At 38.4% G+C, this 17774-nt stretch overlaps 1 protein-coding gene across 2 annotated transcripts; it reads left to right on the forward strand.

Moving 5' to 3' along the window:
* The first annotated feature begins 254 nt into the window (after positions 1-254).
* Positions 255-15949, forward strand: LOC310719335 (solute carrier organic anion transporter family member 1C1-like). Of its 2 annotated transcripts, XM_083528941.1 has the most exons (15): positions 255-596; positions 1456-1558; positions 1664-1805; positions 3042-3174; positions 3276-3403; positions 3548-3700; positions 4732-4830; positions 5018-5218; positions 5393-5557; positions 10328-10523; positions 10804-10969; positions 11651-11835; positions 14309-14373; positions 14779-14896; positions 15426-15949. In XM_083528941.1, the coding sequence occupies exons 2-15, from the start codon at positions 1463-1465 to the stop codon at positions 15631-15633; spliced, it is 2055 nt and encodes a 684-aa protein (XP_083385067.1). In that variant the 5' UTR covers positions 255-596; positions 1456-1462; the 3' UTR covers positions 15634-15949. The 2 variants fall into 2 exon arrangements, with proteins under 2 accessions (XP_083385067.1, XP_083385068.1); XM_083528942.1 differs by lacking the exon at positions 1664-1805 and having other exon boundaries at positions 256-596.
* The last annotated feature ends 1825 nt before the right edge of the window (positions 15950-17774 follow it).

Genomic DNA, 17774 nt, shown 5'->3' on the forward strand with positions numbered 1-17774 from the left:
TTGCATAGGTGTAATTATTTACCCATGTAATAAAAAAAATAATGGAAAACTTTGAGCAAGTATTTTGGGTATTTACTGGGTCAAATTGTGTGCATTTTATTTTCTCCAAATTTAATTTGTTATACTTTTTTTATGGTGTATGTTTATTTGCATGAGCATTAGAAATACTCACTACCTATCTGTACTGCTCTTCTATAGTCTTCTCTTCGCCCCCCCCCCCCCAAATGTTTATGTCTTTTAATCATTTGTCTTCTTTAATCTTTCTTACTGTTTGACATGCCTTAGTACCTTGCTACACTACCACTAATTTTCTGTTTGTCTCCTTCCTTCCAAATGATCAGAGTTGTGATGAAGGTGTGACTAAGACTAAGAATGCCTGGAGCTTAAACATTATTACTGAAAAAACTCAAAAGTTACTCGATTCACCCTTTGTCATACTTTGTAAGTACACCTGCTATGCAGCACAATACAATCTGTCTTTGTGGAGTTTTCCTGGAATCTGCTTTGTGAGTTCATTTAGTTATTTTGAAGATACTGAATTCTAAATTTTTCAAACATTTGCTTCTGATTAAACTGCAATCACAAGATATCATAAGGTGAGTATCATGACTCTACCATATATTTTGATTGTTTGCTTTTAAAACGTAACAGTAATTTTTTGTTTTTTAAATGGCCTCGTCAATGAAAATGAAGCCTTATGGCTCACTGCATCTGTGTTGGAAAGAGTACAAAAGACAGGAATCTAGATCTTTGATACTGCAGAAAGCATTTGAGTAAACAACTGTGAAAAATGACAAAATGATTACAGTTAGAATAAAAAACATCTGTTAAAAATCTACTTAAGAAATTATTTAAATGTTGTGTCTGACAAGTTATCAGAAAATGTTTCAAAGCTGAGGAATGATTTTTTTTTAACAGTTAATGTTAAAAAAGTGTTTTGAGTACTGTGGAATGCTATATCGGCTATTTATGGCCTCAGTAGGATCAATGAAATGCTGTAGCAGATATTTAAAAAAGAAGGTTATTGCCATTTCTAAGATATTTTATTTACTCCTCTGATAAAACCACTGACCAATAAAATCAAGAAAGCATTTTGTCAGCTTCTTAAACATCAGCATGACATGCAAACAGAAACACTTGTGAGTTCTTGTGAAAAAGGTGGATTTTTAGTCTACATCATATGGATCAGAACAAGATCACTATAGTAACAAACTGTTCTACACACTACAGGAATCACAATTGAACTGAAAGTCTCTATTTGATTGTTTATACTGCTGAGAACAAGAAATGTATTTATTTTATTTATTTATATTAGAAAACTTTGAAATCCTTTGCTTTTTAGTTTAAAAAAATTTGATTGCCTAGTGTAATATTTGAACATTTTAGTATGCTATAACTATTATAATATTGTAATATTGTTATAATATTGCTTCTTCATTGACTAATAATTTCTAGTGTCAAAATGAGTGATGCCTCAGAAGGGGATAACACAAGTCCACAGACAGTTTGTGTCTCTTTAAAAAAAAACTCCAGGAGCCATTTCTGCTCTACACTTAAGGTAATTATGTACCAATCAAAACAAATGAAGATGCAAACAAGATGCCAAAAGACATTACAGACAGCTGTGTATTTGCTGATAATGTTTTTCCTGTAAATCCTGCAGATGTTTACTTTATCCCTGGCTTTTACATATTTTACCAAGACTTTGTCAGGCACCTACATGAAGAGTGCCATTACTCAAATAGAAAGAAGGTTTGACCTATCCAGCACTCACATGGGTATCATTGATGGCAGTTTTGAGATGGGTATGAATATGGTGTGTGTGTGTGTGTGTGTGTGTGTGTGTGTGTGTGTGTGTGTGTGTGTGTGTGTGTGTGTGTGTGTGTGTGTGTGTATGTGTGTGTGTGTGTGTGTGTGTGTGTGTGTGAGAGAGAGAGGGAGAGAGGGAGAGATTCAGCTTGGAAATTACTCTACATTTGAATTGGAAATAGATCTCAAATTAGTTTGAGATCTAAACCTTGATGCACAAAACCTTGACAGAAATTTAGCAGTACTTTAATGTAATTGTATTACAATAAGCTATATATTATTATTAATATATTTGGTAAAGAGTACACTCTTTTGGATTAACTATTATTTAGATGACGTACCCCATTTGTGTTAAATACAGATACATATTTAGTGAATATCCATAAAGCCAGGCTGTGATAAATGGGATGAAACTGTTCACACTATGCTTGAGGTCAGAGAAATCAGGGAAAGTCTAGTAACAAATCCAATAGCAGGGTTAAAATACCAAGTAATGGTTGAGGCCAAGCAGTTCCATGAAAGTACCCAAAAACATAATCCATTCACCGTCTTGATATACCCTCTTTAGTCATGTTTAATGCCCACATTCCTTTCTAAAAGTAGCATGCAATTCATGTATGGCCGCTTCAGGACCCTCTGTTCCCCGGCCTCTACTCCAACTCTTGGATCTCTGTTTATATTTGACATATTTATTACTCTTGACAAAACCAGTCTTCAAGAACAAAATATGCTGTGCTCAAGTCACCCACGTCACTGATTTTAGTTACCCACCAAATGCTGCTATGGACCGCATATATCAACTTGGCTGTGTACCAGCCAAATACATTTCATACATGACTGAAACACACTAAAATGGACAGCTTATAAGGTTAAAAGCACCAACGTAACACATACATTTGTGGTCATTAATGGGTTGGTGAAGAGTTTGATCAGAGTTTAAGCATATTGATATTCTATGTAATTCAGGGCAGCACCATAGTAATAGAGATGGGGGGGACAATTGCAAAATCTATTTTGCACATAACCCAATTAGAAGCACACAGGTATTAACCAACAAATTATAAATTAACAGCCAGATCTGTTTAGACTATGGATAAGACAAAGTTCAAAAGGCTAATGTTTAAACCTTTAAGAATTACCACACAGAATCGAAAGCACAAGCTTTTCTGTGCATTGAATTTTCTGTGTGTATGAATTATATTCTGCTAGTTGCCCATCTTCTCTTTTTTCAGGCAATCTGCTCTTTTTGGCTTTTGTAAGCTATTATGGGGCAAAACTGCACAGACCCAGGCTGATAGGATGTGGATGTTTCCTGATGAGTCTTGGATGTGTCATCACTGGGCTGCCTCATTTCTTCATGGGACGGTACATTTTTAAATTGGCAAATGATTTAGAGTCTTTACCTTAGTGTGCAGTTTGTTCAATTAAGCAATATCTTATTTGTCTCCTGTCTTCCATTTCTACAGGTACAGGTATGACACAATCATACCAGACTCCGTGAATCAAACTGTCAATGTTGTTGCCTGTCAAGATCTAAGAATGCAAAGCAATTCCCCGCCCATACGCCTAAAGCATTCACAGGATTTCAAAGCAGGTACAGTAAAATGTGAATTTAATGAGATTCCAAGATATTATTACAGTAATTACATTTTTAACCGTTGCCTCATGTCTGAGATTGTAAAGCATAAGTATGAAATTTATATGTAACATACTACATTGTACGTTGTTGTCATTGTAGATCCAGGCTATCTGAAAGAACCTGGATCTAACATGTGGGTTTTCTTATTCCTGGGAAATGCCCTTCGTGGAATTGGAGAAACACCGCTCATGCCACTGGGGATCACATATATTGATGACTTTGCACGAGCTGAAAACTCTGCATTTTACATAGGCAAATCATTTTTTTTTTTTTATATCCACATACAGCAAACGTATGCAAATAATGTAAAGATTTACATAATTATGATTAATAATAACATAATTTTGATTAGTAGTAGTAGAAGGCAAAGGAGTTATATTGTACCTGAATATTGCTTCATAATAGTTTTGAAAGCAAATGGAAAACTACCGAAAGAGTTTTCAATACATGTACAGTTGGACCTCAAGTTAAGCCTTACTGCCATATTAGCCATACAGTACAGACCAAAAGTTTGGACACACCTTCTCATTCAAAGAGTTTTCTTTATTTTCATGACTATGAAAATTGTAGAGTCACACTGAAGGCATTAAAACTATGAATTAACACATGTGGAATTATATATGGAATTATATACATAACAAAAAAGTGTGAAACAACTGAAAATATGTCATATTGTAGGTTCTTCAAAGTAGCCACCTTTTGCTTTGATTACTGCTTTGCACACTCTTCGCATTCTCTTGATGCCTACGACACAAGGTGTGCCCAAACTTTTGGTCTGTACTGTATAGCTTTTAAAAATATATTTATACCAAAGGCCTGAGGGTTTTTAAGAATTAAGGGTTAACAAATTACCAGTTACAAATTAGTCAGTTACAAATATGGACATAGGTGCAGGTACAATTGTGGCTGCTTTGTAGGCTGCTTTTTTGTTGTGGGAATTCATCCAAGCACTGACATGACAAAAAAAGTTACATAAGACAGGCCCAGACACCACAGCAGACAAATGTTTAACATAAGTTGGTATATTTTCTACACCACTCTTTCAACATTCTTTGCTTACCCAGCATTTTGTGATAAAAACTTGACTGCAAAATGTTGCCATAACAGAGTCACTAGATTTTCTGTTTATTTGTCACCCAGCTCTATACTCCATATATAAAAGTTGTTTTAAAGACAAAAAGCCATGCAGAAGATTAGAGTGTTCAGAATTGTATTGTGTATAGCTATTACATAATACGTTTAAAAATGTATCTATGTTTACTGATCAAAATCTCTATTGACAGCATGCCTCCAAGCCATAGCACTGGTGGGACCCGTGTTTGGCTACTTGCTGGGCTCCTTTTGTGCCCGAATGTATGTTGATATTGGATTTGTTGACACTGGTAAGTCCTCTGTTAACTTCAGTGCTATACATTATGTTATAAATTTAGCTGGTTAGAACTTTGTTTGTATTGTGCAGTCTATGCTGTACATGGTTCTATATTATCATGTGTGCATGCAAATTCCTTACTGTTTAATACAGAGGCAATTCAATTATTAATTGACATGTATGCATGTTTGTTTTTTTAGCAACAGTGACTATCACTTCAAAAGACGCCCGGTGGGTGGGTGCCTGGTGGCTTGGTTTCTTAGTGTCTTCTGTCCTCATGCTCCTGGCTGGCATTCCGTTTTTTTTTTTTTCTCGCTCTTTACGCACAGAACACCACAGAGACCAGAAGCCGACTGCGTGTTCCTCTGCTCTTTTTATAAATACGGCTGAAACAGCAAAAGGCAACTGGCTTGTTATCTTTGTCCCAGATCATTTATTCGGTGCAGACACATACTGATCTAATAAAAGCAATAAATGTAATCAGTCTGAAGGTTTAATTGTTTGTTTTTAAGCATTCACTTTGCATGCAATATTTTGTCATATTACCAACTAATAACCTCTGTTTAAATATGCAGGTTTCTTCTCCTCACTGAAGAAGCTTCTGAGCTCCCCTGTCTATATGCTTATTCTCTGTGAACAAGTCTTGATTTTTAGTTCTTTAATTGGCTACTTTACCTTCAAGGCCAAATACATGGAGCAACATTTTGGTGTGTCCTCCTCAAAAGCAAACCTCCTCATTGGTGAGTAGTAGCACTTGATAAAAGCAGATATAAAGCCTGATATTGCCAAATACACATGCATATACACATATGGCTGTATGGCTCATACACCCATTTTCTGAACCTCTGTTGAACATTCTATTTCAGATTCAGTTTCCCCTTTGTTATAATAATCTCCACTCTGTTGGGAAGGTTTTTCACTAGATTTTAGCTGTTGGGATTTAGTAAGAAGCATTAGTGAGTTCAGAGACTGAATTCAGTCGAGGAGGAATGAGTTCTGATTCCTTCCACATGTTTTGAGAAAAGTTGAGGTTAGGGCTTTGTGCAAACCATTTGAATAATTAAATTAAAATCTTAAAGCTATAGCTTACAAAGACAATAAATTGTACTACATCAGACTGAAACAAGCTACTCGGTATGAGTACAGACACTGCTGGGTCTTTGTGTTTACTGAGACGTGGCTGAGCGGCAGAGTTCCGGACGACGCCATTCAGCTGGACGGGCTAGCCGTGTTTCGTGCTGACAGAAATGCAGCTTTATGCGGTAAGACTTGTGGCGCCGGTCGGTGTGTTTACATCAACACGAAATGGTGTAAGAACTCTGTCCTCGTTTCCACCTACTGCTCATCGCTGTTGGAGTTTATGGTTGTAAGATGTGGACCTTTTATTTACTCCAGGAATTCACCACCGCTATTGTCCTCGGAGTGTACATATCACCTAGCACTAATGCTAAGGAAGCGCTCAGGGTACTCTACGGGACCATTAGCGAACTACAAAAAACACACCCTGATGGATTGTTTATTGTCGCCGGAGATTTCAACCATACAAATCTCAGGACTTTGCTTCCTAAATTTCACCAGAATGTGGACTTTGCAACCTGAGGAGAAAACACGCTGGATGTTGTTTACACAAACATCCCGGGCGCATACCGGGCGAAGCCCTGCCCCCACCTCGGGTACTCGGACCACATCTCTGTTATGCTGATCCCAGCATACAGACCACTCAACAGGTGCTCGAAAGCAGGTGAGAACCTGGCCAGCAGGTTCCATGTCTGTTTTGACTGGGACATGTTCAGGGAAGCTGCAACCAATGGTGATTTCATCAACTTAAAGGAGTACACGTCCACAGTGACCAGCTACATTGGCAAGTCCATTGATGACGTGACCAAGACCATCACTACACGCTTCAACCAGAAGCCGTGGATGACCGCTAAGTTGCGTGCGCTACTAAAATCAAGAGACTTCAGAACAGGGACAAGACGACCTTAAAGACAGCAAGAACCAAACTGTCCAGTGTCATCAGAGAGGTGAAGCTCGCACATGGCAAGAAAATCCACGGCCACTTCCAGGACAGCAGAGACACTCGGCGCATGTGGCAGGGCATCCAGGCGATCACGAACTACAAGACAACTTCACCTGCTTGTGACCGTGAAGCCTCCCTCCCAGATTTGTTGAATGACTTCTACGCCCAGTTCGAGGTGCAGAACAACCTGGCGGTAAAAAAGACCCCTCCTCCCAGTGACCAGGTGCTCTGTGTAACCACAGCTTTAGTGAGGAAAACTCTATGCAGAGTTAACCCACGGAAGTGTGCTGAACCAGACAACATTTCTTGGCTGAGTGCTTAGGGAATGTGCAGAACAGCTAGCGGATGTTTTCACCGACTATCGTCTCGTCGCGCTCACAACCATTGTGATGAAGTGCTTTGAGAGGCTCATCATGAGGCACATCAAGACCCAGCTTTCACCCTCACTGGACCCCATGCAGTTCGCATATCGTCCAAACGATCCATGGACGATGCCATCTCCACGACCCTTCATCTGGCTCTCACCCACCTGGACAACAAGGATTTACATGTACGAATGCTGTTAATAAACTTCAGTACAAGTCAAGTCAAGTCAAGTCAAGTTTATTTGTATAGCACTTTTCACAACAGACATTGTCTTAAAGCAGCTTTACACAAATCAACAGTTAAGGTGAATGGTGTGAATTTGTCCCTGATGAGCAAGCCAAACAACAACAAACATCCCGCATGTGGCAAGGAAAAACTCCCTTAGATGTTATGAGGAAGAAACCTTGAGAGGAACCAGACTCAAAAGGGGAACCCATCCTCTTTTGGGTGACATCAAGAGTTTGATCATAAATCTTTCAACAATACAGAACACTGGAGAGTAAGAACTAACATGATTACTGAAGATTATAAGTGATGTTCTTTCTGCAGTCTTATACAGTCTATATGGTTAGTAGCTCCTAATTTTATAAGCTCAGCATTTGTGATCATCACAGATCCAGCATCAGCTTCTCCATGCCAGAGCCTTTAAACACTCCAGGAGGTCCAATGTCAAACTCCACACATGTAGCGGGATCCAAATGGCACTGATACGTCTCTAGATGGTTCGGGATGTTTGCAAATTCGGCATCTACCTCTTCAAAGGTCCGTAATCATCACGAGGTGGGAGGTGACTGGAGCTGGCCAAACCTCAGGGTGTCTCAGGATGGGGAGAGAAAGAGAAGCAGTGGAGAGGAATTAGTGTAGCTGCTGTTTATGATATTAACAGCACAAGTTGATAATGTGCATGTGATCAGATGTTCTGGAGCACAAGGTTATGATGTGATGTATGTTATGTTTAGGCTTTGCTAAAAAGATATGTTTTTAATCTGCACTTAAACTGGGTGAGTGTGTCTGAGCCCCGAACACTGTCAGGAAGAATATTCCAGAGTTTAGGAGCTAAATGTGAAAATGCTCTACCACCTTTAGTGGACTTTGCTATTCTAGGAACTACTAAAAGCCCAGAGTTTTGAGATCTCAGGGAGCGTGGCGGATTTTAGCGTGTTAAAAGACTGGATAGATACATAGGAGCCAAACCATTTAGTGCTTTATAAGTGAGAAGTAATAGTTTGTAGTCGATTCGAAACTTAACAGGAAGCCAATGTAGGGACGATAGGATTGGGGTTATGTGATCATATTTTCTTGACCTTGTGAGAACTCTGGCTGCTGCATTCTGGACTAACTGAAGCTTGTTTATTAATGATGCAGGACATCCACCTAGTAATGCATTACAGTAGTCTATTCTGGAGGTCATAAACGCATGGACGAGCTTCTCTGCATCGGATATAGACAACATGTTTCTTAACTTGGAAATATTTCTAAGGTGAAAGAAGGCTGTTTTTGTAACTTGGTTGATATGATATTTGAAAGACAAGTTGCTGTCTAAAATAACTCCCAGGTCTTTTACCGTTGAACTAGTGGTTACAGAACATCCGTCTAACTGCAGGTTAGTTCAGCATTCAAAACAATCATCTCTCAGCACCTGATTGAGAAGCTAAGCCTACTGGGCCTGAACACCTCCCTCTGTAACTGCATCCTGGATTTCCTGATTAGGAGACCTCAGTCAGTCCGGATCAGAAACAGCATCTCCAGCACCACCACACTGAGCACTGGGGCACCTCAAGGCTGTGTGCTCAGTCCACTGCTGTTCACTCTGCTGACTTACGACTGTGTAGCATTGCACAGCTCGAATCACATCATCAAGTTTGCAGATCACACGACTGTGGTAGGTCTCAATAGCAAGAATGACAACATACAGAGAGGCGGTGCAACAGTTAACAGCCTGGTGTGGAGTGAACAACCTGTCTCTGAACGTTGACAAAATGAAAGATTTCATGAGATCACAAAGCGACCATTCTCCACTGATCTTCAATGATCCTCCATGGAGATTGTAAAGAGCACCAAATTTCTGGGTGTTAATCTGGCAGATAACCTCACCTGGTCACTCAACACCAGTTCCATCACCAAGAAAGCCCAGCAGCGTCTCTATTTCCTGAAAAGGCTGAGGGAAGCTAATCTTCCTCCCCCCATCCTGAAAACATTGTACAGTGGGACCATTGAGAGCATCTTGAGCAGCTGCATCACTGCCTGGTTTGAGAACTGCACAGTCACACACCCCTCACACACACTCTTCACCCTCCTGCCATCAGTGAAGCAGTTCTGAAGCATTCGGGTCGTCACATCCAGACTGTGCAACAGTTGTCCTACACTATCTTGTGTTGTCTTACACTGTCTTGTGTTGTCTTTGCACTGTCTGTCTTTGCACCAGGTTGCACACGATGCACTTTATGTGGCGAGGACACTTACTAGTCATTAGCACTGTGTTTTTTGTTATGTGGCTTTATGTTGTTTATGTAGCACCAGTTGTTTCATTTTACTGTGTATTGCGTCAGCTATATATGGTTGAAATGACAATAAAAAGCTTCTTGACTTGACTTGCTATATGTGCTGTACAATGACAATTGTGCAAAGAAATACTATAAAACTGCAAACTGTGGAAAAGTGGAAAATGTTTTCAGGAAGAACCAGGTGATGGTCAAGTGTGCAAAAGCTTTTGATCATCAACATTTGATTAGTTCTACTTTATTCAAATGAAAAAAAAACTTAGCAGTCCAGTGGTCAACCTCAAGTGTCTAATAGTCTTACTCTGTAGAGTTTCTATGTGTGCTTTCACAAATTTGCAGATTTTCTTGTTTCCTCCCATGTCTCCAGAACATTTTCTTAGCTTATTTAATTGTTTTTTCTGGTCCTTGAAGCCGACTTCATTTGCTTTTTTTAAGAACTTCAACAGGATTTTTATATAACTTTTATTTACACACTGCTATATAGGTAAAAAAAAAAAAAAAAAAAAAAAAAAAAAAGCAAAAAGCAAATACACTTGAAAACACAGAATATTTTATGCTAACTAAATACAATCATAAGAAACATTAATTTCTATTGGATTTTTGGCACTCTGTCTATCTACTAGGTTTATTGAACCTCCCTATATCATCTTTGGGGACATTGTTGGGTGGCTTGTTGATGAAGAAATACAAGTTGGGTCTGCTATCAACAGCCTGGGTTTCATTCCTCACCACTATCGTGGCCTTACTTCTACTGTTTCTACAGTTTATGAATAAGTGTGACAACATACGCCTGGCTGGTCTTACCATCTCTTATAACGGGTACTGTAACCTAATAATATCAATTCAATTTCCACAGTAGATTTGTTATAGAAAAATGCAAGAAAAAGACAATAATACAATTCGCTCAGTATCACTAATTTCAGTTTTAGAATCTTATTACTTTTAAGCCATGAAAAAAAATTTCATTACAGCTAAAAAAAATAAGTGCCTGTGTACTTTAATGGACAATTTTGTAAATTTCTGTCCTTAGGCATATAGTTAAAATTCTAACCTTTTTTCCTATGCCAAATTCTAACTCAGATTTTATCTCCTTTATTAGCACACCAGAGATTTTATATGACGAACAAACACTGTTCTCACAGTGTAACCAGAACTGTTCATGCTCTGTAGCAACTTGGGATCCAGTGTGTTTTGATGATGGCATTACATACATGTCTCCCTGTCTGGCAGGATGTACAAGCTTCACAGGACAAGGAAAAAATAAGGTAACAGTTAGCAGATAACAGTTTCACAAAAACCCCACATAGATTGCTGATATGGTATAAGAATTTATAAGTATAAAGGTTATAAGTTAAGATAAAGAGACATAAAGTGAAACATTAACAAAAATGTAAACAAAATGTTGTGCAAAAGAGCAATAGCAATAGCAATTGTTAAGTGCCAAATGAAATTTTTCCTTTTAAACTCCTCGAAAAAAAATATTTCCCCATGCTTTTAGTTATTAGATGCCATTACATCTTCACTATGTCTTTTGCCTAGGAATGACTTCAGTTTAGGCACTAGGAGTGCCTAAGCCAAAGGTGTGAATACTTGTAATATTTCTGGGTTGTTTTTTGAATAATTTAGTTTCGCCTTATTTAATAAATTAAGTGCAGATTATTGTCTTTACAATCCGATCTAATTAATTTAATTTGATTTTTACATTCCAGTCCATAAAGTGTGAAGAATTAATGACACATAAACGCATGAAACAAGGAATTAATGACATGATGTGTGCCAAATGAACTTGGGCTTTCAAGATTCACGTTTGCAAATGTCTAAAATGTACTACAGTTTGTAGTTGATTAAAAATTTTTATACCTTATTTTTACATCATTATTATCATTATTATAATTATTATTATTAGAAATACATTTCCATAATTTTCTTTTTCCTTCTTTCTGCAGATCTTCCACAACTGCAGTTGTGTGTTGGACTTGTCACCAGTAGAGGGCAACACATCAGTGTCTCTTGGGCAGTGTCCTCACACACCAGATTGCGGTCGCAGTTTGACCTCATTTATGGTCATATTTGGTGTCAGCTCTTTTGTTAAAGCCCTGGGAATAACACCTTTGATCATACTCATGATAAGGTATGGGGGAAAAAGGAGACGGTATGTTAAGGTTATTGTGTTGCTTCAGGGTGCAATTTTATTTAAGATTCTATTCAATTCTTTTTTTTATAACAATTATAAAACTAAACACTGGCACAAAGAACAAATCAATAAATTGAATTAAGAATTTAAAATATATAAAAGATTCACTATAAGTTTCATTATTATTTAAGCAAGCTACTGGTGGAGATGGTAAGAATAAATCTCTCTGATATGGTATGAGAAAGAAACCTTGAGACAAACCAAAAGGGAGCCCATTCTTATCTGGGGATCACCAAAAGTCCATTTGTTATTAGTTCTCAATCAGTCACTCAAAGAAACTGCTTGTGGCAGTTGTAGGCAATTTTCTTCTTTCATAACATAAAACGTCTCTAGGTTATGTATGTAATCCTGGTTCCCTGAGGGAACGAGACGCTGGATCAACAACGCTTTGGGAACGGTCTGAATCACATGTGTAATCTGTCCAAAGGAAAGATGCAACGTCACATGACGTTGCAACCAGGAAGCTATAAAAGCACATGCTTTGGATACGGCATTAGCTTTGAAAGTGAAGGAAGCACTCGCAGGGATTAAGGAAATGTCGCCTGGAGATGCAGCATCTAGTTCCCTCAGGGAACCATGGTTACATATGTAATCTAGAGACATTCCCATTCAGGAACTCAAGCTATGTCAACAATGCTTTGGGAACGAGTGATTATACCGCCAAACTGACCAATCCCTGCCTAGTGTGGGCACAGCTACGTAAGACCCCTCTTATACGGACCATTGCAAACAAAGCTGGCTGGACTTTCTCCACACGGCCGTTCTGTGCCCTATGTGTACAGTGCTCACAACAGGCACACACGGTTAAGCTTCTACTGTTCGGGGGCCTGAAAAGGAGGAGGATAGAATGCCTGAAGCACGACTGGACGTAGGACTGCAGAGGGCACCTTGGGGTCATACCCCGGTCTGGGGTAGAGGAAGGCACTAGCCATGGCTTGGGTAAACTTCAGACAGGAGGGGCTGACTGAAAGGGCATGAAGTTCCACAACTCTATAGAGATGAGATGGCCAGTAGAAAAACAGTTTTGACTGTTAAAAATCTCAAGGGCAGGGGCTCGAAGTTAGGCTTAGACAGGGCCTCCAAGACTATATCCAGGTCCCACAAAGGCACTCTGGGTGCAAGCTGCAAAAGTGGACACGTAAACCTTTAGGGTGGAAGGAGGCAACCCTTTGTTGAACTGTTCTTGAAGGAATTTCAGCACTGGGCCAACTGGGCAGTTAACTGGGTCCAACTGGTGACCTCCACACCATGTAGTGAACAGGTGCCACAGGAATACAACCTCCTCATTGAGGGTGCCCTGGTTTGGAGAATGTCTTTACGACCTCGGCCGAATGACCAGGGGCTAAGGGCTGTGCCCCCTTAGAGGCCACAGCCTCTACAGCTCGGTTTGGGGGTAAAGCAAAGAACCCCCTGCCTGAGAAAGAAGGTCCCTCCTTAGAAGAATCTCCAAGGGAGGGTATTCGAAAAGGTTTACCAGGTCAGCGAAAGGGCTACCAGAAGGAGACGGACTCCATCAGCACCACAGGGGGAAAAGCATACAGGTGGAGCCTTTTGCCACACCATTATTATGGTGTCCAGCCAAAGAGGGGCTGGGTGAGTAAGGCACAACCAGAAGGGACATTGAAATGTCTCTTGAGTCGCAAACAGGTCCACTTGTGCTCTGTAAAATCTTCTCCATATTTGCTCCTCCACTTCCAGGTGGAGCCTCCATTCCCCCGGGCCTGCCTTCAATAGGGCATCTGCCCCTTAATTCAAACAACTTTAAATGTGTACTGCCCTCAGTGAGAGCAGCTTCCCTTGGGCCCACAGAAGGGTCTGTCGTGCCAGCTTGTAAAGGAGGAAAGAGTGCAGATCCCCCTGGTGTTTGATGTAAGAGACCACCGATATATTGTCCGTATGGATCAGCACATGATGGTCCCTTAGATCTGAGAGGAAATATTCCAACGCTAAAATTATGGCCAGCATCTCCAGGCAGTTGATGTGCCCCATGAGGAAGGCGTCCGTCATTAACGTTACATGATGACAGGAAGCCCCCAACACTGGGCTGTGTACCAGAACCCCATGTTCTCTCCACATGTAAGGCTCGCAGCATGACCTTGATCGTGCAGAGTGGGTTGCCTCTGAGCACGAGAGGTGGAGCGCAGCGCTCTTTGCACAATGGGAAGAAACCGCAGAAAGGCATGCTTCCGAATCTCGGGAGAGAACACTGGACCTAGCAGGGGAGAAAGGAGAAAGGGACAGGCCCATGTTGAATCCTTCTGCCAAGTCCATTTGCGACCCCCTTCACCCTCCTCATAGAGCACTCTCCTGGAGCCAAGCGTCCCCAAAGCATTATTGCTTGTGTTCCTAAAAGGGAACTTTTAGTATCCCATAGCATTAAACATTAAAATGTTAAATTGATTATTTGCAGGAGCATCTATCCAGAGCTGAAGTCGCTGGCAATTGGCATTCACGCTCTAGCAATAAGAGCTTTGGGTAAGGAAAATTTGTTTTTTGAACTTTGTTTTGTTTTCCATTTATGAATTAATAAATTAAATGAAAACTGAATAGTATAAATTGTTTTCTACATATGTAAGACAAACACTTTTTACATTTATCATTCACTTTAATAGAATATATTGCTGCAGATTATGACTGACATCCTTATGGATACATACTGATAGATAGATAGATAGATAGATAGATAGATAGATAGATAGATAGATAGATAGATTGATAGATTGATAGATAGATAGATAGATAGATAGATAGATAGATAGATAGATAGATAGATAGATAGATAGATAAATAGATAGACCAAATTAATTTAATTATTTTGACAGTTTAGATTGTTGTTGTTTGGATGATGTTCATTACCCTTAAGCTTTTTTTGTTCTATAGCTGGTATTCCATCTCCAGTGTATTATGGATCTGTGATTGACTCTACCTGTTTGAAATGGAGTATGAATAGTTGGGGAAACAGAGGGACTTGCCGCTTGTATGAAACAAGCATGTACAGGTCTGTATTTTGTGTATTTGCAACAAGAAATTAATATGCTAATTTAGCAATATTTCAATGTGATTAAAGCATTTATTACCATTTCAATATTAAAAATGACAACGTGATGCTTAAGGAAACAGGGCTTATGTGAGTGAACAATATTGGATTTCATATGTAAATGAATGTGGCTTAAATGTTAAGCTTTGCACTACAGTGCCTTGTTTTAAGGTCAAATGTTTGTACATGTATACATACAGATATATCTATATATTTATTATTGTCTTTGGTGAGGTTTTCCCAAATCGTCACTTGTTACCCATTTTCACCCACCCACCAAACAGCCATTATTGACAGCTAACACATGGATTTTATGGCAGGTAAAACTGGCCAACTTGATCTTTTAAAACTACTCATTCTGCATCACAGGACATTACAACACACTCAGGAAAAAACCCAGGACACACTCCAGTTCCATCACTTCTGATGAATATTTAGCCATTTTGCTCTTTCTGCACAATTATGGATTTTTTTTTCCATCTGTTTACAGAATTGTCTTCTTGAGCCTGATGACAGGTTTATACGGCTTCACTATGTTGTTTGACCTTGCCATCCTTGTGCTGTTGAGAAATCAATCCAATCATGAACCAACAGTAGCAGCACAAGACCTGAGGCAGACAAACCAGGATGAAGCTGAGCTACGGAACCTAAATAAACATAGTATGGAATGTTCAACATTCAACACGCCAGAGCTGTAGTGAAAACACCAAAGATGTGTAATGATTATTAGATGGTGGTTGCATGAAAGGAACATGATTCAGGATACAGAAGACAGTAAAAAAAAAAAAATTATATTTCATTTGAATATTTTGCAATGTTATTATTTTTTTAATTCAGAAAAGATTTGTCTGTAATTTTAACTGCTTTAACAGTTTTACAGTATTCTTTTTTTTTTTTTATCTCATCACAAAAGTGAAGCACACTTCAGCTACAGCGCAATTATATTCCAGCATCTCTTTTGCTGCACCAAGCTAAATTACTTTCCTAATTTAATAAAATGATCTGGTGTCAATAGCTGCTTGTGTTATGAGCAATACTATGCGTGGGTGCCTCAGCCGTGTAAGCCATGCTAATGTTTGTGTTTTGTGTGTGTGTCTGTGTGTGTTTGTGCATTTGTCTGTGAGTAAGAGAGAATAGCAAAAATGAACGTGCCGTGAATAATTGGAGTAATGAAGAGTTTACCAATTTCATTATTAAACAGCTCACATGTCAGTGCACATAGTCTTCATCCACTCCTTTCATCCACAGTAAAGAAGTCATGTTTATTGAGAATTTTATGCCTGTAATGTGAGGGGCAAAGGCCATGAGCATTCTAACCTCACCCACTTTGCATTGTTGTATGTATTAGGGATGTAGCGGAATACATTATTTAGACTGAAGATATAAAGGTTATAAATACAGTGAATTGTAAATAGGTACTGCTGCATTATCTACAAACACGAAATCATGCTGGATTCTATAAAATAGTGGACAAATATAACAAAATATGAATGCAATTTATTTTTGTTTCTATGCTATAGTAAACGAACAATGCTTAACTAGGTCAAAAATTAAACCACATTCCATAGTCCAGATGTTTCAGCTACACTTCCAAAAAATTTCATTCATTCATTCATTCATTTAGGCAGGCAGGCAGGCAGTTTTCAGGTCACACATTTGTCAGTGTTGCAGTTGAACCCAATTAATGTATCTCTGGAAGTAAGGAAAATAAATTGTACCTTAGTGGTTGGATTTCTGATCGGAGGATCAAGAGTTCAAATCCCAGCTACACTAATTCACTCTACCCATCGCAGAAAAAAAAAAATCTTTATTGTTTAAAGTCTAATTTAAAACATTCTTTACAAAAAAAAAAAAAAAAAACCCAAACAAAAAAAATTGGATGTAAGGAATGCATAAGATATTTATTGTATATAATAAACAATAATACATTATAATACAGTATGGGTGTTTGGTGTAAAAATTATAAATGTAAAAAATAAATTCTAATATATTTTACTTTGAAAGAAACTTGTATTAAAAAAATAATAATAAACGTTTCACCGGATTGCATTTAATTTACATTAGATTTGGAAAATACATACCACAGATGCTAAAATATTTTAGATAAAACGAGAAGCTATTAATGTTTATAAAATGTATCTTTAAATATAAAATTTTTATAAACACACCAATATATATATTTATATATATAGATATATAGATAGATAGATAGATAGATAGATAGATAGATAGATAGATAGATAGATAGATAGATAGATAGATAGATATAGATATAGATATAGATAATAAATAAATAGTAATATGTGTATGCAGTGAACGTAGAGCAAAGTTTGTTATCCTTCTGTAACACTGTCTCTAAACCAGTAGGACCCTGCATGTGGTCAAAATGGATTGACGTACATTTCAGGCTTCAATGCCGGGTAAAATTGCATACATAGTTTCTTCAGGAACATGGTGAGCCAGTTTGCTCTGATTTAATATATTACTTTAGACAAAAATGCAGTAGACTGGGTTCAAATTTAATTGAATATACACAAATAAACTGAAGTTTGTACACTGTGGACCAACATGTCAGCATGTCAAAGAACTTTTAGACCTTGATGTCTTCTTTCCAGTGATTCCATGGTTGGGTATTGAGGGAGGGAAACTCATCAGCAGTGCTGGGTCAGTATCCCTTGAACTGAAGCTATTCTACAATGTATTGCTTTGGGAAGTGGCATGGTTAATGATGATGGGGTGTATGGTGAATACTTCTAATATATCATGATAATGAAAATATGAATAATTTATGTACAAATAAAAAAACACTAAACAACCGGTTCTGCCCTCTGTTCTCTCT

Source organism: Silurus aristotelis (genome assembly GCF_946808225.1).
Source record: "Silurus aristotelis genome assembly, chromosome: 24".
Taxonomy (NCBI): domain Eukaryota; kingdom Metazoa; phylum Chordata; class Actinopteri; order Siluriformes; family Siluridae; genus Silurus; species Silurus aristotelis.